This window comes from Aptenodytes patagonicus, chromosome 3, assembly GCF_965638725.1.
Source record: "Aptenodytes patagonicus chromosome 3, bAptPat1.pri.cur, whole genome shotgun sequence".
Lineage (NCBI taxonomy): Eukaryota > Metazoa > Chordata > Aves > Sphenisciformes > Spheniscidae > Aptenodytes > Aptenodytes patagonicus.
The window spans coordinates 89,607,773-89,633,279 of record NC_134951.1 but is presented as its reverse complement, the minus strand read 5'-3'; the positions used below and the strand labels follow the sequence as shown (position 1 = coordinate 89,633,279).

The 25,507-nt window shown below is 39.9% G+C and overlaps 2 protein-coding genes across 3 annotated transcripts in view; one reads left to right on the top strand and one right to left on the bottom strand.

Annotated features, from left to right (window-relative positions):
- The window catches only part of GREM2 (gremlin 2, DAN family BMP antagonist), a 39,785-nt gene extending 34,449 nt beyond the window's left edge, over positions 1–5,336 (top strand). Inside the window, exon 2 of the mRNA XM_076334187.1 lies at positions 2,472–5,336. Within this exon, the coding sequence (XP_076190302.1) occupies positions 2,473–2,979 (507 nt within the window). The 5' untranslated portion in view covers position 2,472 and the 3' untranslated portion in view covers positions 2,980–5,336. The remainder of the gene's footprint in view (positions 1–2,471) is intronic.
- A 3,270-nt stretch (positions 5,337–8,606) lies between these two features.
- The window catches only part of FMN2 (formin 2), a 168,213-nt gene continuing 151,312 nt past the window's right edge, over positions 8,607–25,507 (bottom strand). For both annotated transcript variants that reach the window (XM_076334185.1, XM_076334186.1), the window contains 2 exons: positions 12,046–12,127; positions 8,607–10,628 (listed from right to left, as the gene is read on the bottom strand). In XM_076334185.1, coding sequence (XP_076190300.1) covers positions 10,602–10,628; positions 12,046–12,127 — 109 coding nt within the window. In that variant the 3' untranslated portion in view covers positions 8,607–10,601. The remainder of the gene's footprint in view (positions 10,629–12,045; positions 12,128–25,507) is intronic.

The window sequence follows — 25,507 nt, the reverse complement described above, 5'->3', positions numbered from 1 at the left end:
GATTTCTACTTGACCCCATCCTTGACCCGAAAGGGAAACGGTTTCAACTTGCATTTTGTGATGAGAAAGGGCGGTTTCCCAAAGAAGAGAGGAAGGGATGGGGAAAAGAGTGCGTCTCACCTCCTGATGTGCCTCTGGACCTGTACCATCCTTTTCCCTGCCAGGATCAGAGAAATGAGACTGGAGAGGCAATATCCCTGCTGAAAAGGGCCAAACTCCCTCCCTGAAGGACAGTAGAGTTGTCACAATTGCTTTGTGGGCTTGCGTTTCAAGAGAAGAGTGGAAGAGTACGCCTGAGGAGTGTTGGCATAAGGCATCTTGTGGAGAGCTCACCTCTGTCTTTTTCTAGAAGACGTAGGCTTGTAACTCCTGGGGTTGTTCCTCCCCTTTTCTATATAAAACACAAAGCAGTGGGGATCAGTTGGTTTATCTACTACTGAAATGCAGCCATCAGTGCAGAATAACATGAGAACAGTTTGAAAGGAAGCGTGGAACACTATATTCAACTGAAACTAATTACCTGATTAGGTTTTGGCCTGGCTGTGTGGATTGACATCCAATGGTCTTGGCGACAATACCTGCGAGCAAAGCCAAGTCTAGTCTTGCTTCATTTAAAGACTCTGGACAAAACTTCTGGACTTGTGTGCTGACTGCTAAGCAGTGTGAAAATAGGCCACTGATTTAAAGTACCCATGGCTACAATGGGTGTCAGAGGGCAGCTGGCATGGGTGCAGATGAATGAGTTTATTTGGGGTTTAGAAATACTGGTTTCCATTTAAAGGTGGTTCTGTTTCAAGCACACAATCTGGTGAAATGTAACTCTGCATCAGAACATCCTCCGTTCACAGCTATAGGATTAGCACTTTTCTTTCCTTCAGCACTTCAAACTTCTCTGCTTAGAAATTTAGTCAAAGTCTGACACCAAGATCTCGTAAACTTAGAAAAATCACCTAAAAGGATGTTGTCTCGTCTAGTGTGCTACAGTAGTTCCTTCTCTTTATCTCCATAGGGGTTAAATACGTCAGGTCTGCTTTGTTAGGTGAGAATTATTTGTTATTGCTGTTGTCATCTTCTCTTGCACCGTTGCCACAAACACTTTTTTGATCTGTTGCTGTCTTTGTTTGGAAAATGGCATGTTTTCATGTTAGGAGTACCTATGCAACATCTCAAGTGTCTATAGTCTTAGACATATCTATATTTACTGGTGTGATGGCATTTTTTTGTCTTGGCATTACTCTAAAGGAAAAAAAAAATCATTACTTGGAAGGATCTGAAGCTTTACTGGGAAGAGAGGGATGGGTCTTTCATCTGTACGCTATTGTAAAAATACAGTCCATTAAGAACAAAGGCGAGCAGAGGACTTTCAGAAAGACTTCAAGCGTCCTTGCCTCCGAATGGGAAGCTTCTGGGCTGCACTCACTTCTGGCACCCTAGAGACCCTCTGTTCTCCCTTGCCAGGGAGAACGACGTGAAATGAACTGTCAAATGAGTTGTGGCAGTTCACTGGTGAGCATTGACTTTATGAGGAAATTTAGTACGTCTATTCTGATATCCTGGAAGCGCATCGAGACGCATTACTAAAATGAATTGGACAAGTGGTTGATGAAAATCCAAGAGCTGGTAAGAGATGCTCCACAGAACGAGAAATCCTAATAGAAAACCATAGGAAAAAAAAAATTTTGCCAACTGGCTGACTATTTTCACTTAGCAACTGGCTTATGCTCTACCCTGTTCCTTAACATCTAAAATAAATATTGAATTCTCTCCTGTTTACAAACCTTTTCAAACCATTTGCCTAAGAGGCGTTGCAGTAATGAAGTCCTCAAAGTTGTGTTTAAGCATTTCCTCTTGCTGCAAGAATAAATCCATCAAGTTTTCGGCCTCCCACAAAGGCAACAAATGCAAGCCTGTAAGTGCCATAAAAGCCCCAAGAAACTTTAGAAGCAATTTAAAATAATAAAAATACGCTTTTGGACGCCTCTCGCTACTTCTGTGTGGAACGAGGCTGGGCAGGGACTCGGGGGCTGGAGAGGAAGATGGGATTTCATCTTGTGTAACCTGGTATTCCCTTCCCCTTGCCCCGCCATCCCCAAATCAGCTGTCACAGTATTGGCAGGAGTGTCCTGAGGCTTCACTAGCCAGGAGTTTGCCCAGCTGTTTGGCCCAGGATTTCACAGAGAAGGAGGAAACCTTTCTGGCTGAAGCTTCTGTAAAATCACTGCTTCAGCGATCAAAGCAGCAGTGTCCCTATGGAGAAAAAAGAGTAGTTGGAGAGCTTGGGTGGGAGCGCCTGGCCTCTTCGTGATAAATAATCACCCTAGAGTAGAGCTAATCTCCTAGGAAAAGTGGTGGAATTACGAAGGCGGTAAGATCTCCGCTTCTTCTAAAAGCATGCCTAAAGTTCAACTCCATTACAATTCTGTGGTTTGCAAATGTGTCTCTCCTAACAGCTACTTGTGTTGCCGTTACAGGATGATTTGGAAATTTGCCTTGTCCGTTTTTCTGATGGCAGCGCTGGTTCGAGTAACAGACACCAGGAAAAACCGTCCTGCAGGCGCCATTCCCTCCCCTTACAAAGACAGCAGCAGCAACCACTCGGAGCGGAGGCAGCAGCTGAATAAGGAGGTGCTGGCCTCCAGCCAGGAGGCCCTCGTGGTCACCGAAAGGAAGTACCTCAAGAGCGACTGGTGCAAGACGCAGCCCCTGCGGCAGACTGTCAGTGAGGAGGGCTGCATAAGCCGCACCATCATCAACCGCTTTTGCTATGGGCAGTGCAACTCCTTCTACATACCACGGCACGTGAAAAAGGAGGAGGAGTCCTTCCAGTCCTGTGCTTTCTGCAAGCCACACAAGGTCACCTCTTCGACCGTGCAGCTGGAGTGCCCTGAGCTGGACCCACCTTTCCGACTCAAGAAAATTCAGAAGGTCAAGCAGTGCCGGTGCATGTCTGTGAATCTTAACAACTCAGGCAAACTGTGAGAGCAGGCATGTAGCTACTGCTTGGTGTTGCTCCCATCAGATTTACTGCTGCCTCTCCTCTCCCACTGAGCAGACTGTCCATTTTGTTGGTTTGTTTCTTCTTTTCCTTTTTTTGTGTTTTGTTTTCTTTCAGGAGGCATCTCTCCAGCAAGGAAAGGCTCCTTGTCGCTTGCCTACTGGAATACTGCTTTTTAATGGGCTGTGTTAGGCACTTCACCATAAAGTTTCCTTGTATTTCCAATATTATCTGGTGGTTGAATCTTCTGGAGTGGAGCAGGCTCCCAGAAGTTGGGATTGATCGTCTAAGTGACTAGTTGGCTGAATCCAGCGTTAAATGTTTCCACTGTGTGGAGTAAAGCCCTCTGCCCTACACTCCAGTCCCCTCCACAAGAAGAGAACGCCTTCCCCGTGCTTTGGTCTGGAGCTTGCTGCTCCCACTTGGAAGTGCTGGGGTGCTGCCCAGGACTGGGGGACGCAGATGAGGGAGAGTAATGAGGAGTAACGTGCGAAAAGCAAGTGAGACTCTCCGATGAGGCTCATCTCCTTAAGACAACTTTAATTGTGCAATGACAAACGGTTCCGGGCTTCTTGTCTGAACGGCAGATAAGAAGCGAGGGGGAGAGGGCGAGGCGCTGGGTCAGCCACCGTGACCACAGAGCAGACTGAGGGTGGGTTCTGATGCTGTTGTGGTTAGAGTGTATCGAACACGTGGTCTCTGCAGCAGTGTTTATTTTGTAACCTAGCTATAGTAAACAGCTGTTTAAAGTATTATAGACCTAGCCATGTATATTTTTCTTGTGGCAGAATATGCCAGAGATTAAAATATGTTGAGTAAGAGACTCGGTTGCTAGGTCAGCTGCCTGGCTTAAAATGGACATGGTTTAACTAGGCTTTCGGTAGGTTTTTGTGTGTTAGATATGTGTGTGTTTCTTACTCCAAAAAGGACAACATCCATTTATGACCTTATATTTATGCCTGCTCAGATCGGGGAAGGTGGGAGGGTGGTGGGAGAAGAGCTGAGAAAATTTAAGGGAACGATGTTTCCCTTAAGGTATAAAAGCACTGTCGCACAAAGGACAAAATCTGGTCGTTGCTGGACTGAATACAAAAGCTGCATCAGTGTCATCAGGTTTTGGGAGTGGTGTCTCTCCCATGATTGGAAACCATTTTAATGTGTTAGTGTTAAAGGACAAACCCATCAGACAGTGCCGCTGGAATGGGTCACAGCTGTAGGAGCAGGGAGAGAGCAAGTTGTAATTGCTACAGTACTGGTGGTCCACTCAGTTTTTGAGTCCTACATAATCAGTGTTGGTGAACACTTGCAGTTCACTTTAAATCACACTATGTTGTTATTCAGTTGATGGAGTTTAGCATGTCCTGTATATCCCGTTTGTTACAGTCCTGATCTGTATTAGTCCCAGCTGCATTAAAATCCTATGTCTCAAAACAAACCAGCCCCTTCCCCCAAACCAAAGCCCGTGCGTGCTCAATTGTCTGAAGCTCACAAATTAAAAATGACACGCCGACTCCCTGATGCATGTCTCACAGTTCAGCATCTGCATCTAGTGAAACCAGATTGCTGTGGGAGCCCTTTCCCGCCAGCCGCTTCACATGCAGCCACTTCAAGGGGTTAATGTGTTTAGCACTCTCACCAGCCAGGGGTTCAGTGCCACAGGTCTCTATTATGTGAGACAGGCTGCTCTAAGAGGCTTTCAGGACTGAGCTCCACCAGAGCTCACCAAGCGGTTTACGGGGATTGGCACAGGCAGGATGAGGTTGGTCGGGTCTGTTAGCCCTATTACGTGAACGGCCACGGCTTTTCTGCTGTGATCTTTCAGCATGTCAGAAGTGCACAGGGAGACTCCTCGCGCAGGGATTGCTTTAGAGGCTGTCCCTGCTGCGCTGCCAGCGTCGTGCCAGCCACCGAATGGGCACCATTCAGTCCAGGCTTGAGGGTGGCGGGGGGGGGAGGTGGCAATGACTGTAGTCTACTAAGACTCCAGGGATCTCAGTCTCCACTTGAAAGAAATGAACCGAAAGTCGGGCGTTTTGGACTGGAGAGAGAAAAGCACCCTAGTAACTTCAGTTAAGAAAAATGTGCAAGAATCTTTAAGCTATGCCCTGCCTGGGTTTTTCACCAGTTTGCAATATGAATATGCTGCAGCTTAAAGCTCCTTCTAGGAGCTGTGTTTATGTAAAAACTGAGTTGAGCTTGTAATGGTTAAAACTGTATTTAATTCTTGTTTTATAAATGAAAACAAAAAATGAAGAAATGCTTTAAGTATAATGTAATTATTTTATAGGTCTACTATTAAATTATAGATTAAATAATAAAGCTACTCTAGGGTTATATGGCATCCAGGTGTACGGGCTTTGCTTCAACACCTTGTGTCCAACTGCTCTCTAATCAGTATATTCTCCGGCTTCCTTTTGACCCTACCAGATACAGGTAAATGATGGCTCACTCTGACAGCTTGGGAAAACCTACTACCTACTTCTTGCCTTGTCCCCCACCCCGCCTCAAAAGTACCTGCAAGGCAAGAGGGAAAAATAAATTGCACTAATCCTAGATTCTGGAGTTGATTCTGCATGCACAAATTCTGGTTTTTTTGGTTAACTGACAAGAAGACAACCAAAGCTCCACCACTGGCTAAACTGCTGGCATCATTTGCGGTAAGAGAAGTAACTATTACCCTGACCTAAGTGGTTTTGCTTGAAATATAGCTAGATCCTTATGTAACAGGCACCAAACTACTCATAGGGGAAAAAAAAAAGAAGTATGTCTTAAGATACAGGTGAGCTTTAGTGGTTGCTGTCAGCTCTTGAGTGAGTACACTGTATGTCTCTCCAAAGGTAGGGTAGTGTTTTGGGTTTTTTTCTTTCTTTTCTTTCCAACCCAGAGAAGAGATAGTTGCAAAATAATCTTGAAGAAAAACTCCAGTGAGGAAGGGGAGTTCTCACACTGAGGAATGAGCCTCCACGTGACCAGAAGAGATGCCTGTCATGGGTTTTGAAAGAAGCAGGAGCACCTAGACCACAACTAGCAAGGGAGGGCTATGTCCTTTATGGGACTATAACTGACACCTGCAGGAACCCTTTGCTCTCTTCCCTTCCCCATATCCTCTCACAGTTCAACAATTTAATGGGTTTGGGGACGTGGTGGTTTTTTTTTTTTTAGTAGCTGTTGGTTTTGAGAATTACTGTTTTACTGTGCTTTAGCTACCTAAGCGTGGTCAGGGCCCTCTGACCTCAAAACTCACAAGTGCCTCTGTCAATCGGCTCAAAAGTAGCTCAGGCAGCCATCTCCTCCAACGCCCCTCTCTCATTTCCACCTGTCCCTTAGCCACTCTCCTGCTTTGCAGGTAGCTTCATTGCCCAGCACCCACCCACCCATCCGAACCTCTACTGTTTGTGGTACAGCCTAGACTCCAGCTATCCCAGCCTCTTGCTGCCCGACGGCTGAACCACCATACCAGAGGCATACGCTGTAATCCAAAAAACTCCCCCTTGTGGAAGCAATCCAAGAGCGAGGCACATCTCTCGGGGTAGATGAAAAAAGCTTTAGGTCAGATAGATCCAGTATTTCTTGGAGTGGTATTGTGGGAGAGGGGAAGGATGGGGACAGTAAATTTTAAACTCTGCCACCATGGAACTGCCACATTGGCAGGGCCCCAATTTGGGGTGAGTGACAAATAAGTTTCTAAGAGCTTAAATTTGAGCTGCAGCTGGGAATAAAAGAGAAAAACAGCGCTCACTCAATGGGGACCCTTTATCTTCAGAAAGACACCATCTTTTTGAGGCAATGGACTTACCACTAGATGCCTTTACAAGTAGGTTGGATGAATGTCAGGTACAGCAGAGGTACAGATGGGTCTGTCGTAAGCAAGAGAATGGCTTGGAAAACCTGTTCTGTTGATTGATGGGTGGCAGACCTGAATGGTGTGGGGTATGGTTTTCTGCCTCCCTCCTTTGCTGACCTGTTCAAACTATCTTCAGAAAAACTCAACTCCATCAGTTTTCACTTATTCTGTCCATAGCAGTTTAAAATTGGTGTAACTTAAGTAAATGATATAACGGGCTTGGAACAAACTCGGCTTTGCTTATTAACCTGGAGTATGCAACAAAATAATGGCAATGCAAAGACTTGCTGTATCTTCTCTTAATAAAATTAATAACTGCTTCCAACTTTTTAAGCTGATCACTGAAAAATTGGGCAATAAAAAACGTCAGTCTATGGAAGATGTCACTAACTGTATTCCCACTGCCGCTGTTGGTTAATACTTAACTAAGTTTTGGAAGTGCTTTGGAGTGATGAAAGGTGCTACAAAAAAAGCTAACCACTACTGTGTCATGACGTGACAAAGTACCATGCTTCTGAAAGGCTTTAATTTGCAAGCAAAACAACATGAATCTTCTTAGCTCCTCATAACAAAAACAGGCTGTTATTCTCAATAAGTCACATCTGCTGCTCAGGTATGAAAGTCCTTATTTAGCTGCTGCATTTGTTTAGGTAACGGTGAGTGAGATGTGGTGTTGGTGATCAACAAGGCTGAGAATTTTGACTGTGAGAACTCTTGTAGGACTACAGCCAACTCAAAGTGTAGTATGCTTGATGTTGCAGTAAATGGGGGGAGAGGGGACCACTGGGGTGTTCGACCTCTTTAAAACACACCCAAACAAAAAACCAAAAGAACATTAGTCCAGAATTCTGTAAAAAGCTGAGTGTGCCACTGAAAAAAAAAAAGAGCAGTGGTGAAACTTATGCTGGGAATCCACTCTGGGAGTGCTGTGGGTCAACTTTGGTGCTGCACATAGTGGGCTACTTTACTTTGTATGGAAGTTTGAAAACAGGCTGGCGAGAAGCTGTATAAAAGAGAGGCATGTTCACCCAAACCGGTTGGGCCTGAGTAAAATGAAAGAGAAAAATCTGTGTAGCAGCTTGTCTCTTAAGATCGTAACATGGTACCACCAGCTGCTGTCAGCCTTTGACGCTGTTCTTCAGAGAGAGGTTTGCAAATAACTTTTAGCATCCACGCTGCAGATCCAGTGAAAAGGGTAGTATGTATGCATGTGACAGTCCTACCAGGTTGCTGGACAACACTTTAATGATATAAAACATATATATATATATAAAAAGACATTATAATATGCAGATAATACTTGTAATGCATGTTTTCGCCCTAATGGCAATTTCTGGAGACTGTTACGTAGGCAGTGTCGGTGGGAACAGGTTACAAACCTGAGCCAAATGCACTCTGGAAGGCATGCACAAGCCAGAGAAGTGAGTGATGCATAGTCTGATTGGGTAAAGGACTCTGAAGCTCCTCACTACCACCACCTGGGGAAAAGGTAATATATCCACAGAACTGGGAATTACTGTCACTATGCTTCCAAAAGGCAAGGAAAGAGAAGCCCCGTTTCCACCGATCCCTTCACAAAGCTTTTTCCTTGATCACAGGAGCCTGAATGGAATGCGGTGCTTAGGGAGCAAACCGTTGCTAGCAAACTACAGCATAGCCTGACAGTGAAGAGAGAAGGCAGTTATTTCATTATTATTCCTTTTATTTTCATATAAATTAACATTCTAAAAAAATTGAAATAGAAACACTAAATACAGTATTGCACATAGTGATCTTTGTTAGATGATCTATTATTTCATTTAGTATAGTAATATACATACTGTAGGTACTGAAGGGAACAGGAAGGCTACAAATGAAAACATGCTACTGTATCCTTGCACTTAGGAGCAAAGTCAAGAGGAAAAGACTATTGTTTACATAAATACAAACATGGATTTGAATCAGTGCCATTAAAATAGCTTTATTTTTTAAAGTTTTTTCCATAAGTCAGTTGTAACAGCAAATAATCTCTTCTTTTTACTTCCCCAAATAGTAATGTTACTCCCATCAACACAAAATTTTAGAACTCCATTCTTGGTAATTTATATCCCTGCCAGAAATTATTACAAGTACAGATTTTCACATAGGTTTGTCAGCAACAGGAGACTTGCTTTTCACATAGTGAAAAAAACATCTTTTCTAGTGCTTGGTATATGTGAAGAATAACAGATTCCTGAGGTCATATTGCGCGCACTTCCTTTTGTGACACCCCGTAGGGTATATTAGCCTCCGGACAGCTAGGAATGTCTCTTGATGCGCTAGATTAGACAGGGAATAACCCAACCCAGCAGGTTAGAGCTCATTTGCCTTACCACAGTGTCTTTCAGGCTCCAAGGCTGTGAGCATGTGCGTCCAATTCAGTTGCACGCACAGTCTGCTTTCAGGAAAAGTGCGCTTTGAAAGAAAAACGTTATCGATCAGGCCGATTGGTTTGGGGCTCTTATATTAGGACTGGAGGAAGGGGTTGTTATCAGTTGAGCAGACCAAAACTGATATAGAAAATTCTGGATTACGAACAGGAATTAAGCATGTGGTCTAAAATGGAAGCCCTAAGTCATAGATTTCAATCATTAACCTCCTAGTCGGGGACACTGAAAGCCTGGAGGAAAAGTCTGCAATTCTGTTAAGTGTGAAATTGATGTCAATTAGTTGGTAGTCTATGTTCTGTCACTAGAATTGGCTACTGTTTTCCATAAATGTCAATCCCCATGTGCATCTTTTAATGGCTCTCTAAAGGAGTTTTAAATTAACTGTAAAGCTAATTCCAAAAGGGAAGTCATGTACATGTGGCCAAAAGCCTGTCTGACTTAAGTGATCAGCAGTTAAAACTATATTATACCTTCTAAAGTTCATGTAAAAGTATTAGCTGCTTTATATATTAACAAACTATAATAGCCAAATCTCTCTCATACTCTCCATCATACTTCTGTGCTTTTCTGTATTTTCCTGCTTTTCACTTACTCTTTTTTTCTTTCTTTTTCTTTTTTTTAATGCTGGATTTCTGACCCCCATACCACCTGGTATTCACTATCTGGCAAAAGATGAAGTAAAAGTATGCTGCCTTATCGATTTTAAAGATAGTTACAGTAAACATCTTGTTCCACAAATATTTAGTCATGGAGGGCAACCAAACAAGTTGGGAAAGCATTGATTATACTGTATAAACAGCACTTAACGATTCAAAATACAAACTACAAATGCCAACATGAAACGGATACAAACAATTCACTAGGAGTAACATTTCTTTCCCTAATCTAAGTGCACTGCCATGAAGTATTTGTGTTAGACAGATGTTGCCAGTAGGAATGGAAATGTTTTACTGTATCGAGTAGCATTCTTATGAAGTTCAACTTAATGCAATTTTCAGCATGTTCAGAACTGATGCAGATGCCACTTTTTATGCATGCTGACTTGGCCTATTTGCAATATACCATACACTTTACAAAACATCATTTTTGAGTGGCAAAGGAGATACAGAGTACAGGGAAGGTGTTTCAAGTCCATACCTAGTCTATTGCTGGGCACTCCATTAAAGTGATTACATTCGTAAATGAATGTACAATAACACATCAATTGGTGGAAAACTCTAGAGAACAAAAAGCAAATTCAAAAAGATCAAGAAAGCAAATGATCAAGGTGACGTAGTTTCCTTCCCCCTCACTCCCACCCACAGGCATGTTGAGTTTTGGTAACCAGGTAACAATGGCTTTTGCTTTTCTTCTCTCAGATTTTCATACTTATCTTTGCTTTCTGAAAAATAAAATAAATAAAAAAAAGCAGAAAATTGAAACCACCCCACACAAATATGAAAAGCACAGAAATACACAGGCTAATGTTCAATTATACTTACTGCAGAATTGACTTCACAAATAGATTGCCTTTGAAGCTAGAACTGAAGTAGACTGCAGCTGCACACTGCTTGTGAAATATTTTTGTTTACTTTCCTTTTCACTCTATCAAATTTTCAGTAGCACTGGAAGTCCCAGTTTCAGTGAAATAATGATTGTAATGATACAGGAATAATTAAGCCTATAGTTATTTCTTAAAAAAACAAACAAACAAACTCTCAGTGTCTTTACGTACGGCAAGATATAGGTGAGATGGAAAAATCCAAATCCATGTTAGTTTGTGTTGTTTCTTTTTTTTTTTTAAATAACATCTTGATCTGTTTTCAAATAAAATTGATAAAATAGAATCTAGTTTATCATTCTTAACCAAGCTGTTACTCCACTTACATTTCTTGTGGCACTAACCACAGCCAACTCTTCCTAAATATTCAGAATAAGAAACAATAAATGCAATACTATTTCTTCCTGTGTCAGATTATGTTAGTTAGAATACAGTAAATCACCACCTGCTTCATTTCAAGGTTGTTTCACAGTAACATAGTCATGGCTACAAAGCACAAAAGAATTAAATCATGCCTGAGGAGGGGACAGGCAGGGACACGGACACATGAAAAAATCTTCTGTTATAATATTTTACAAATATAATTGGTGGCCAGTTGCTACAGGTATAATTTTAATGTGAGGTGCCAGATTAGTTTTTCACTAGAGGAATATTCATCTTCTGTAAAATCAGTCATGATCCTAATAAGGCTTAGGCAATCATAGTGGAAAAGTTTCATTGAATGACTAGAATTACTCCTCTACTATTAAAGTAATTTATCTGTTTTCAGAAGAATGGTGAGAGCACAGTATTATCTTTTTCTAGAGTTTCTATTCCAAACAAATCCAGATCAGTGGAACAGAAGCCACTAGTGCTTGGTACAGGGATCCAACCTGAAAAACGTGTACCTATCACAATTCTTCCTCATATTTTGTAACTGTAGAAAAGAGAGCGAACACAGACTGAGTAAGCTTGAAGACTGGAACTGCCTTTCTAGGTGCATCCCACACCAAGACTGGGATGCAGACAGATTGGCAGGGTGGGGCAATAATACACTGCTCTTGCTTGTGCTACATCTATTTTGTGGAGTAATATTCACAGACAGCATTCAAGTTTGTTAATCTAACACCTTCTATGAAAATGTTAAACATTAAAAAAAAAAAAAACAAACCCAACCCAGAACAAAAAAGTACACCAAGAATAACATACCTACAAAATGCAAAGAGAAAAAGGTAGAACGAGTGATGGGAACAGAAGTATTGCTACAATTTTTACTTACAATTCCAGAGTCATGTTTTGGTCTTATATTGTATAACGACTTCCCCTTTTTCTGCCTGCAGACTTCCTCTGCTTCTTTAACTCTGAAGAGACACAAAATTTATAAATATTCCTGTAGACCAAAACCAAGTCCAAAGACAGTGCAGTATATAACTTACAAATTTAGGCCTGAGGGCACAAGTGGATAACTTTATGCCCCATATTTTCATTAGCACGCTCCACAAAATAGCACTTGCACTCTGTGGCTGTTGCCTTACCATCAGACTCTGGCACTTACAAGGACAGGCATAGTCAATGGCATAATCAATTCTAGTTACAAAAGCAATCAGTGCTTACTGTAGTTGAAGATTCAAATGTATCAGGATTTAAAGTACACTGGATGACATGAAGTTTACCTTTCAGAGCATTCATACCAAACACTGCTAAGAAAGCTCCTTTTCTTTTTATGACTGTTTAAAAATCATTCTTCATCCATTCCCGACCTCAGTACTTCAACTACAGTTTAAACAAAGTTTCTCAACAAGCTATCTTCCCTTTCACCCAATTTTGTTTGTATTTAAAATGGCAAAATATCTTAACCTAAGTTTTCATTTTTCACTCTCTAACTTAAAATAAAAATGAAAAATTGCCATGGAACATGCAACATGATGTTTACAACCAAGGTGGTGCACGTCACTGCGGACACCTCTCTCTTTCCAAAGCTGAGGGTGAGCAGCAAGGCTTACATGACCACAGGGGATGAATGCACTTGGGCTGCTTGGATGGAAAGAGAGGAGCAGGTTCCAGAAGTGAGGGTCCACTTCTTAGTGCTTCCTGACTTGGTGAATGGTACCAAATTAGGGCCTTGTGAAATGCCACCAAATGCCACATTTTTGATGAGATAAACATCCTTTTTGTCACACAGATAGGGAACAAACTGTGAAAGGCAGAGGGCTATACTCAGACTGGGAGCCTGCCGGAATCAGTCTGCTGGGTTCAATGGCACACTGTAAAATGTTTCTTTACCGTTTTTACTCATTTTGTAGATCAACCTTACAAACATATGTGATTACTGAAACACTGATAATACAGATTTAAGTTATGAATTCTCTGAGCTTCAAAGACTTACATAAACCCTTTCTATATGATGGCATTAAATGATGAGAGACGTGTAATTTTTTTTTTTTTTTTAATGAGAGATGAGAATGTTATTTATAAATAAGAAAGTGGAAAATAAAAATGTAAATCCTATATTGGCTTGCTCTTGCCAACAATATAGACTTTAGATGACACTTACTCTGCCTTTTCATCATTATCCAACAGTGCAAAAAAGAAACAACAGTAAAATGATATTGAAGAAATGACATATCTTTGGCTGGTTCCTTGCAGTTCATCTCCAGACCACTTGCATGTCTGCTATTTCACCAAGGTTACACAGGGCAATGTGAGAATCAGACTTTGTATTACTGTTATTTTTAAATATTTTTTGTGTGTGTGGTAAGGGCCAGATTTTGAAAATAAGACTCCAGCTGGGTCTGCTAAGCACATTAAAAAAACCGCCTTCGCATTCATCTCTCCTTTATCCAACTTCACCAGACACACCTCGTTCTTTTCATAAGTTTCAAATTTACACTTTCAAAAATTAATTTAAACGTCAGTTCTTTTCCAGCACTTCCAACAAGCTGCTCTCTTCATTTGACGGCCTTATATTTTATTAACGTAGGAAGACTTTTACATGCACAGGTGGTGGAAAAAAAGGCTTTGAAACCTATTACTTTCAAGCTGTAACACTTTCTATCTGACTGCAAATCAGATAGATTGCTGCAGCATAATATAGAACAAAACTGTCAAACACCCAAGTAATTCACCTTTAAAACATATTTAAATAGATTCAGTAAAAGTGGCAGCCAAAATGTGGTGATAGCTTTAAATAGAAGCTTATGGGAATGATACAGAATGCAGTAAAATTCAAAGACATTTTCTTCTCCCTAAACCACCACCTTTTCTTCTGCTTCATGTCTACTCGCATCTGAAGGAGGAAAAGTATCTGTGACATTGATCTTCCCATGATCTTTTCCAAACAGTCAGACTCATTCCAACCCATCAAAAGCCACTCTTACGAAGTCAGATATAAAATAGCACGTCTATCATATAATTTCCTTTTTTTCAAATACAACTATAGCTGGCTCCCTTCACTGGTAGACATCATTGAAATACGAAAATGAAATGTTACTTGGGAGTAAATTAGTATCAAATCCCGGGGACTGTACAAGTACTACTGAGGTTATCAAAATGACTGTTTTATAGAAGCAATGTAATATATGCAGGTATTCAGACTACTTATCATGCAAATGGCAGCATATGTAACATGCAAAAATATTTACCAAACCAGTTCACACAGATCCAGATGTTATTCTCAGGAAATGTCAGGGAATCTTTAGTTCCAGTCTTTTTCCCATCTAAATATCCCCCTTCCAGGACAGTTTACCCACTGCTTGCCTAACACACCAGCTCATAAGACAGCACAGCTCTCTGTGGGTCTCACGTTAATTCAAAACAAAAATCCTCATACGGAATGGAACCATTGATAACACAGTGATAGGGGTTATTTTCTAAAAAGCAGGTCCCGTTAAGTGTCACTGTTAGCGTAACATCTCTAAATGTTCTGCTTCTATTAGAGAAATAGCTATTTGGAGAAAGGCTGTCTCCGCCTGAAACAGCAAAATGCTAATAACACCACCACTCTGTAAGGGAGGAAGTCAGAACTTCTGTGTCCCTTAGACTGCGCTTGAAAAAAATGATCCACAACCTCCAGAATGATAAATGACAACCTTAAGCTTGTGCTACCCATTTTTCTAGGATTATGTAAGAGGTTCTGGTCTCACTAGTATGGTTGCGGTCCTCAAGTTTTTGGGAGCTTTTGTGAAATTCCTTGGAGTTTGAGCCTATTTATTCATACCGACGGGAATGCAGAAGATGAGAAGCATTACTCCCTAATGCACTAAGACAAAGCTGAGAGCTAGCAGCCGCTCAGTTCCAGTTCCAACCATATCACTGACTCACTGTGTGGGTTTGGGACAGCTCGCTGTCTCTTGGCCCCCATCCTGCTCTCTGTGCAGGAAGATTCAAGTGATTGGATAGAGCCTCACTGAAGCCAATATGACCCGTACGTATGCTTCTTCAGCAAGAAATGTCCTTTGAAATGTAAAGATAGCACACCAAAGGCTCATTGCTAGGAGGCTTAGTTTATGTCCATGTTAAAAGTGGAAGCACGGAGAACTGTATAAATCTACAGCTATATTTATAAAAGAAAAGTAGGCAGACCGGTGAAATATGGAGACAAAGGCAATCATTAGCCTTCCACAGTGCTAAATCATAAACCAGCAGAGCTGGTATCAATTTCTACAGTGTGCAAGTGTAGCTTCTGAAGACTGATCATTCAACTAAATTAGGATTTTATTAAATGTAAAATTAAAATAACCTAATCCTTCTGGAAGAGCAAAAGGATGTGTTTTGGTATGAACCTCAGTACCATTTAAACTGCAAAATCTAGAAAAGCAGATAAAAGGTTACCTTTGAAGTAAGGGCAATAGTCTTAATTCCGTTGGAAAATAACTTTTAATTGCCACTGGCAATTTTTTGTCAACTTCTTTGTTTTTCTCTACTGGCACTGAATGATTCTTCATCTTCCCATCCATGAAACTAACAAGCTTTAGGCAAAACCACCTTGCTTCTGTCAACTCATGCCTGGTTCAAGTCATATTTCTCACAGTGGCAAATTCCTGCATACCTTCCTCCTGCTCAGGCTTTTCCTGCACTACTTCCCACCGACTTCAGTGAGACCCTGATCAGCGTGGAGGTGCAGGATAATAACCTAAGACCAAAAGGTGCAAAAATTGTATGAACGCTAGTGGTTGTATCAGGAAGACTGGGTTAACTATTCAACTATGGTGAATTGTTAGAGCTTCATGAAGAAAATAATGGATCTAATTCAATACTGGGAGGAGGGATGAGGATATTTGGAGAAAACAACACAAGAGCTATGAATCTGTGAGCCTCCCAACAGTCACAAAAGAGGAAGCAATTGCAGACAATTACATACTTCCAGGCTCCAGGCCAAAGTGACACTGCTGCTCTGCCAATGCAGAGCACAAAGAGCTCAAAGAGCATGAAACGGTTAAAAAGACATTCCTAGGAAAGGAGTGGGGATTCAATTGTCAGGCCCTGTGTGGAAAGATAGGCTGCCACCGGGGGAGGCTGTGGAAAAAGAGTCTGAGGAAGGTGGGTGTTCCCCAGTTCCTGAGAATTATGACCCTTAGGCAAAGGCAAGCATGTGTATAGATTGATTTATTGTTCTGAAGATCTGTTTTTACTTAAACTATTTAGTTCTACACTACTAATACTTTCTGTTATAGAGGCTGTTCGGTCCCTTTGTAGAGCCGTTGCTCTCAAGCGCAACCAAATACTCAGAAGCAGGACGAATGTTCAAGGCATGATCTGAGAGTGGGTAAGATGGAGGTAACAAGGGACATGGTGCACTCTTGAAGAAGCCAGGTGGTACAGTTAACTTGGTTAGTGTGATGGGAATAATTTGCAAGCTTACAGTGTGCTAATCTTCTTTGCTAGACTGATGCTCAAACTATCTCACTTCACACTTTTCAACTGCTTCCTAAACTCACTTTCTTTCAGTAAACTGACGGGTTCCTTTGCTATCAACCCCTGTCCCATCTCATGTCAATTCTGGTGTAAAAGTGAGAGTATCCGTTTGATAGGAAAGATAACATCAGCTGCATTACCTTTAGCAATTTTTGCCTGTTACTTCTTTTCCCAAATCATTTCTTGATTTTGTCTTAATGAGAACATAACCCTGCAAAAACTAGTCTTCTCAGTCTAGACAGCCAAACAGTTGCTTAACTCTCACTGTAGTAATCTGAAGAGTAGAGGTATTTACAGCAGTGGACCCAACATCAGGCCCAGGGCAGATTCTATAAATACTTAATAAGAGTGTTCATAACTTGAATCTGGACAAATATGTCTCCTTAAATATTAAATTTAGCTAAAGCATTGCTTGCATTATTTCAGAAAGGATATACTTCCAAACAGCCCCAACAATAAGAAAGCATGTAGGGAATGTACAACAGTGGGCAATCCATGGATGAGTTAAAAAACCAAATCTACAAGTAAATGAACAGCCAGTCACTTACAGAGCCCAAGAATTAAGGTCTCGAAATCTGCTACTTAATAAGATTCAGAGAGTCTAATAATTGTCACCCGTAACAAAGGAAGTAGTTTCTTATTTCCATCATAATAAAAACTCTTCTCCAGCACTTTCACCTCCTTCTACCTCATATTTATTGTGAGGCAAACATATACAAACTATGATTAAGTTTAAAGACAGTCTGTAAGATGAATAAGCAAGTTACACTTTGGCACACACACAGGAAAAAGAAACCAGACATCCTTACAAGCCCAAAAGACAGAGTATCTTTATCTACCTTCTAGACCAAAAGCCAGCCTGGCCACAACCTTATCAAGGCTTAGAGACTTTCTGTCATCATTCAGTCCATTGAGGAGGGGGGAGCCACTTTCCTGCCACTAAACATTAATAATTTTGTCTGAAGTATCTGTGGCAGACAGATTCATTTCCTACTGGCTCCATCTAGGCTTGGTAGCCTTACACTTCACTAGCGAGCACTACGACATGACAAATGTAAGCACAGTGAGAAGGCTGGAAGGTTATATGCCTTAGATAGTAGAGTCGCTCACAAAAACTTCCACGATAAACTCAGACAGACATTACTTTTACAGTTTGACGGTACAGTTCATGAAACCCAAAAGACATTTTTCTGCAGATATTCTGTATTTTTTAACATAAAAAAAGATGAGGCCAATACTCTTTATACTACTAAGTGCTTATTATCAGGTAAATAGAAGGGGTGTTGCCAAAATATTTTATGTAGGTTTGTCTGGGTTGGAGATAACTTGTTTATAATAATAATAGTACCTTTACAAATAAAAATGAAAAGAAAAATCCTCAGCAAAAATATCAAGTGCCAGACATCTTTAAGACTTCAAGAGCAGGAAACTTTAAAAGTCTTTCTTTGAAAACTCTTCCAGAGCTATGTGCCTCTATTTTATTCTTTGACCCAGTTACTAAAATATTGAAATTATTTTTTGCTAAGGAGTTTCTCTTTAGCAAAGAAACAGAAAGGAAAATTACAATTCCCAACATAAAAGTAGAGTAAAAAATGTAGAGCTTTTACTTTCACGCCAATAGGGTTGAAGTGATGACACAGATATGATTCAGTATCTGATTGCAAAGACTTTATACAGATAAGAAGCACATTATAATGTATCTGGTCCCATCAAACTGACTGATGAAACCTAACCTCTGCCTACCAACAAAGAGATTATGTATTAGACTATTTTGACATCCCTGCTAGCTCCTTGCATGGTTACTTCAAGGACCACAAGGCAATGGCTGACTGAAAGACGCAGCGATTAATCATACTTTGGCTCAGAGGACCAAAGACAAATAAATTAAAATGTTTTAATCTGGCCACTTAACACAGAGGCTAACCTGTAGCAGGACCCTCAATAAGATTCCTCCTCTGTCAACAGCGTAGAATAGACTTTGGGGAATACATTTCAGATTTTCTTCTGTGTGCATCATGTCAAACGGGCCTAAAATAAGGCTTCGAGGCCGACTGAAATTGAGGCCAACTGAAATGAAAATGAGACCTTCCCATTTGCAGAGTTCTTACTGAAATCCACAACACATTTCAAAATATTCTGAAAGAATTTCAATTCAGAAGTGTTCAGTTTCACTCAGTTCTATCTGGCAATCATTCTTGGTGATCTAGGGATTCTGCTCTTATCTGTGCAGAGATACATAGATGTGCATAAATACAAAAAAAAATACTGCGTTGAAACACGTTTTAAAGATGATGACTTTAGCATTAAAGAAAATTTCACCTTGAAAATGTAATGACGTAAAAAAATTAAACTGTTAAGGATGGCTATTATTCTAATAAAATGCAAACATGCATATACCCACTTAAATACATTTCCTGACTTCTGCCATCAATTTTTTTTTTTTTTTTTTCTTGTCAAAGTGGCCAGTATTTCAGGCTATACCTGGCTACCTTCAAGCAAAATGGAAATCACTTTCCTACAGACTTTGCATATGAAAATTGAGGTTGCTATAGGAAAAGATAGTAATCACCTTCCATTGTTTTTCTTGGAACTGAAGCCAGGTTGCTCTCAAAGAAGCTGGCTGCATTCTGGGCTATTTGCTTAGGAAATTCAACAGGAAATGATAAGGGAAGGGAACAAGACTGGAGGTGAGGTAAAACTGGTAACATAATCGACAAGCAAAAGAAAGGAAAGTCGTGAGTGAACAGAAACACGAAACTATGTGTTTGCTGTAAAATATTTTTAAGGAGCAGATGGGGTAAAAGAAGGAAACAATGCAATGTGTAAAAAAGAATGAGAAAAGTCTCAGTGAACAGACTACATGGAGAAGGAGACTATCCTAAAGAGAATATGGAGACCTACCCTGGACAGATGAGTTGCTACATTGGGTATACTGGGGGTACTACATTGGAAAATTGATAGCTACAAGATTGGCAGTACAAGCAGAGATGAGAATTGAGTGAATAGAAGAGATCACTGGAAAGAAAAGGAAAAAAAGTAGAAGTCATCTGGAGAGCGACAGAATTAGAGATCTCCAGTGCAGGAGATGGGAAAATAAGAGGCCTCCAACTTTGCTGCATCAGGTGAAAATAATAATATCAAAAGGTGCCCATTCATAATTATGTAATGACTCAAAATGACTGCAGACACAGTAAGGCTCTTCCCAAAAATGTAAAAAAACCCCTGATGTTAGACTATTCCCTCATATGGTACTCATACCATAAAGCATGCACACAGCCATGCACTTACACTTAATGGATGTTGTCATTACTATACCAACTCCATGCACTGGTTTGGCAAACTCTCAGTAACCAAGGAATCTAACATCTTCAGTAGTTCAGGATCAGTCTGGGTTACAGTAGATTTTAAGTCTTTGTGAGCGTCTCAAACTTTTGGGGACTAATATTTTAATGACAAATTCTGCTCATTTGTAAAACATTACAATATTTTATTGCACCTCAAATGCCAAAGTAATCACTTTGCCTGGGAATGAAAACATTTCACAAGTATAGAAAGTGTAGCACCTCTTGTCAAAAATTCTGTTTAAAATTTTTAGTGGTGTTTTTTTTCACCAATATGCAAATATCTATTGAGTACGTTGGGCTGATTTTTATCATAGGCAAATGTCATTTTGCCTATGATAAAAGGCAAAATGGTGGTGAACAGGAAGGGGTTAAAAAAACTGAAAAGAACGCTGTATGGTAGGAATCATGGTATCCCATCTCACTATACCCTAAACTGTCACACCCAGTCTGACATTACAGCCATGAAAACAGGCTGCAAAGTTCATTATGAGATGATGATTGGTATCTATCTCCTTTTATGCACAACACACATACTAGGATGCAACGTAACATGCCAGCATGATACAACATCATCACCAGGTAAATAAAGAAGAGACCGCTGAAAAGCCCTTCTGCTGTTTATGTGGGGGCATTCTGGAAGCTGGCATCATGCAAGTCATAAAAATTAGGAAAGATCACAGATTTGGAATTAGTTTTTTACTAGATCATTCACTTTGTTCAAGTTTACTATTTCTATGCACCAGTTGGCTTACAGTTGCAAATGGAAATACTGCCTTACAAAACACAGTATTACTTAAAAATGTCAAACTAAGGTATTTAAAAGTAATATCCACCAAAGATCCGGATTGAGAAATTTATCTCCAAATGCTTTTATTTTTCACAACCTTTTCCCTCGAAAGCAGTGCTCAAAATGAAAGTCACTGCTCTTCTCCCCTAACCAAAAAGGATGGTGTTTTCATTAAAAAAAGGACTAATTGCTGAAAGCGGGCAAGGAAGAAAAAAGTAGTACTGAAATGTTGAGCAACCTCTCTCAGCTGGACAGCAAATTGCCTCTTTGTGAGATACTGCCTCAGAGGACTGTTCCTAGCTTCTGAATCTTTGGTGTGTTTGGGCTTCTTTTAAGTAGATTTTCCAATGCCGGTAACAGTATTTTCTGATCAGAAAGCTCTTTTATTTAAGTTAAAATTTTGAAATACTCTCAAAAACTGAAGATCCTTTTAATTATTCAATTCAAAGTCACGTAAGCTGCATTCTGTTCTGAAGTGTCATTATGAGTTGTAAAACGAAGCCTACCAGCATGCAACTCGGTTGATTAGAGAGCAATAAAGACATTGAGATTAAAGTTCCCAAGTCAGAAAATGTATCTACCCATAACTACTTACTAACATAACACTTGGAGCTTTTAGTTGGCATTATAACAGCATGCCAAGCAAAATGTGACCCCACTAAATATACTCCACATTTTCATCATTTCCCTCTCATGTTGCCACTCCATACACATTTTTCTTCTCTTTCCTTCCATCTCCACATTTCTTTGCAAGTGCATATTCCCATGTCCCCCGATTTCTCACTCTCAAGTCTGACTCACTGGTTCCTATTATAAGCGTTAACAAAATATCCCTTAAATTACTCTGAGAGGACATTGCTCGTGCTATGGGATTTAATGCCCTCCTCTGCAAGCAGAAGTGGCAGCTTACCAATATGCTCCTCACTGTGCAACGTACAGACATCCAATGCCAGACTTTAAATTGCTCAACAGCAAGTTTTAAATCATCCTGCCGAGGAGTCTGTAGGGAGACATACCAGTCTTTCTGCAGAGGGAGATCAATGAGCTGTGGAGACATGCTGGCCAGGAATCTCCCTTTCATCTAGATATACACAGTGTGACACACCAGGTGCCAGCTTAACTGCTATTCTTACGGGAATGGGCAACTTTTACATTTGAGAGACGAGTGATTTTTTTGAGTTTATAGATTATTTTTAATGTGTCAAAGATTTATCGTGGGAGTTAAAGGGTTGAATAAAGTCAGCCAAAAGAAATTCTCAAGCTTAGTGTGATGCAAGATATCAGGGAATTACAGAACTTTACCATCACGTTGATCCTGCTTATGAACTCTCCTCTGCTGGCATCCCTGACACAGTCAGTCTCTGTTCGGTGACATGCCTCTTCATAAAGGCAAGGGCCAGACTGAGCTTATGAGCAATATATACCTTATGTACACACTTACAGGGCACCTATATCTGTCCCTTCCTCTCTCTCTCCCTCTCCCCCCCCCTCTAGAAATACAACTTTCTTTCCCCTGTTTAGGTAAATCTTTGCAAGGTTGCACAGGCCCTCTGGAACAGCGAACAATCTGAAGAAATGGAAATATGTCCAGAGCTGGAGTGGACAAATGAGTGTCAGTACCTCATTTGTACCCAGAGAAAGGGAAGGTGGAACTGTGGCCCTGAAAACATGTTTCTGCCTTATTATTGACCGATTTCTAGTAAGATCTGAACTGGCATCTAAGGCCTAATGATATTGATATTCACTTTTGACAGCAATGGAACTTTTCTTTAAAACATAAAAGTTCTTAAAGGACTGACTGCTTTTTGTTACTGCAATGAGCCAGGGTGTATTTCATGGCCCTAAAGAAAAGATGAAGTTGTAGTCCTAAAGATGGATCATTGCTGTTCACACCAATACGAGATTTTCTGATAAATAATGTTATTTTTAGCTACCAAGGATTCGCAAATTCCATATTTGATTGCCATACCCAGCAGTTGCTTAACTTTTTTTTTCTTTTCTTTTTTTTTTTTCTTTTAAATTGATCATAACTTTTCAAGACTTCCCTCTGTAGGGTTATATTAGGTGTTGCCTCATGAGGTCTTTTATCTTTTTATTCCTAGGACAGGCTATCTTTTCCTGGTTCCTAGGAAAGTTCTGTAGGACTTTGCTGGATGTCAAGAAAAATTAAAATACTTCTTGCTCTCACAGAAGTGCTAGACTGGAATAGTGCACTTAACATTGAATATCTCTACCTCAGAAATATAAAGAAACCGGGTTGGGGGTGAAATAAAGACAGATTAATGAGAAAAGAGTTAATATATTCATAAGTCAGTTTGTACGAGACACTTGCTCTCACTTTTGGCATTTGAAGATTGGTGGTGTGATCCCCTAAGAGTTTTCCTAAGAAGGTGAGACTTTTGCATAGCTGTCACTGCAGCTGTGCGTTATCTGACAATATGTATTCAGAGAGTAACATGCATCTCAGGTTATGCAGCAACTGAAATACATGTATAGATAATGAGGATGCCAAACAGGAAGCGTGCAAGGTTCAAAATAATATACTTTTTTTCAAACAACATTGAAAAAGTATTAGGGAAAATATGTAAGCTCTTCTTGGCTTTCTTGCTAATTACACGTAAAGTGCAAACTATACTGACAGATACCTTTCAAGAGTTTTCAAAGTACGAATGCAAAGCACAGACTTCCAGTGACACATTAAATACATAATGAAAGGACAATGGTAACAACAACATTTAAAAAGTCAAAACATGCCCCATTAAGTTTGCTTGTGCTTTTCCTTTCATTTTGTTTTGGGTTTTGTTTTGTTTTGGGTTTTTTTTTTTTAAAGTTGCTTAATAAGAAAGAAGTTATATTACTTTGGAAATTTTCATTTAAAAGGATACATCTTTAGGATAGACATAGCATCAGAAATTTCAACCTCCACAAAATATTTTTGAGAACTTTATTAATAACCCAGATAACAATTTCTATTGGAATGCTCCAGTTAGCCTTGACTGCAGTGTGACCACAAAAAAAATAGTACTGTTCAGAAAACCTTTTGGCAGAGCTATGCTTCCACTGTAATTTTCAGGTGCATTTTTCTTTTTATTGCTACTGTATTTAACAGTTTATCATGCATAATTTTCTCTACAGCTGGTATTTTCCAGGTCTGCTTTATTTCAAGTGAGAGAACTGAGTAAAAGCAGTAGAAAACTTCAGAAAAATTAATTTGTTTTTAACCTTGCACCATTTTTCTTAATTTTTTTTTTTCTCATCTTCTTGTAAGGAAATACGAAGTCTGACACTTCAATGTTTATCTTTTGCATATAAATGCCTGGCAAACGAATATACAAGTTGAAATACCAAGTGAAAAGTGTTTAAAATAAGAACTGGCTGACTGCTTTCTTTAAAACATTCACTTTTAATCTATCGGTAACAAAAAGTAGTACCAACTTAGGAAATACCATCTATGAAAAGCCTTTGGGTAAATTATTGTAAAACAGCGTGACTCATATTTGCAGAGACTAAATAAGCAACAGCCTCTATTAACAGTCCATATGGAAACTGGGATATAAAATATTCTAGAAACATTGCCCACAGCGTAAAAGTTTATTAAACTGAACACTAAAGTGGAAGAAGAGGCAAAAAAACCCCAAAACCAACCAGGGGGTGAGAAAGAAAGATGATCAGACTAAAAAAGAAGAGGGAATAAAGTTGTTATAATTACTTATAAAATGTATAATTAAAGTATGCTTCATGAGGCAGTAACCTGGTAAATAATTCACCAAAGGTGGCATACTGCAATACTTTAAAAAGAAAAGTCTCACCGTATCTGTCACTTGATTTTGCCGCCAATGAAAAACTACAGAAAGTTACTTTGACCATTAAAGTTCTAGCCTGCTCTTCAACTTTAGCAGCAGAAAAACCTTCAAGAACATCAACTAAAGAGGAAAATCTAGTCTCTTGAAATAATGATTTTTATTTCAGTGGCAATAGGCAGATTTCAGATTTCTGTCACCTACGGATCTGTCGATCTAGGCTGAGATTTTGAAAACCATCATGTTGTACATTCTTACACCTTTGGGCAACACTGATTTTTCCATCAAGATTTTTCTCCTTTGACTTCTCAATACCAAGACACCTTCACATCACACCATCTTGTCTTTCACCAAGAAAAGTAGAAATGTAAAATCAAGATAAAAAGCCTAAAGGACAACTTCAGATATCAGGTTGAGGCAAAATATTTTCCACGTAAAGGCTTTGATAAGACAGCTGTTTTACCAAAGAAGATTCTTCATTTTCAGGAAAATAATTTGTCTTACTTGGAAAATTGTTACTCTTACTGCCAATTTGGCCAAAATATTTTAATTCCTAAAAGGCAATGAAGAGAGCTTGACTTTGCCAGACCTGAAACGGCACCATGCCAAACTTTTCTGAGAGGTGAGCACAAACCAAGACATCAAAGGTTTTCAAAGTCTAAACCCTGCCTCAGCTGAACAAACAAAATCTATAGAGAGGAAGATTTAAACTTGATGAGACAAGTAAAAATTAAAATTCAAAACAAAAATCTACCTGTGATTTTCAGGATGGATCATTTTCAGTCTCTATCTCAGTGACTTCCTGGACTGCAGTTACACAGTCTTGTCTGTCCCCCTGGGAAAGTCTCCTTCATCCCATCAGCTCCAAGTCTGGGTTTGGGTCTCTTTGCTGTTCTT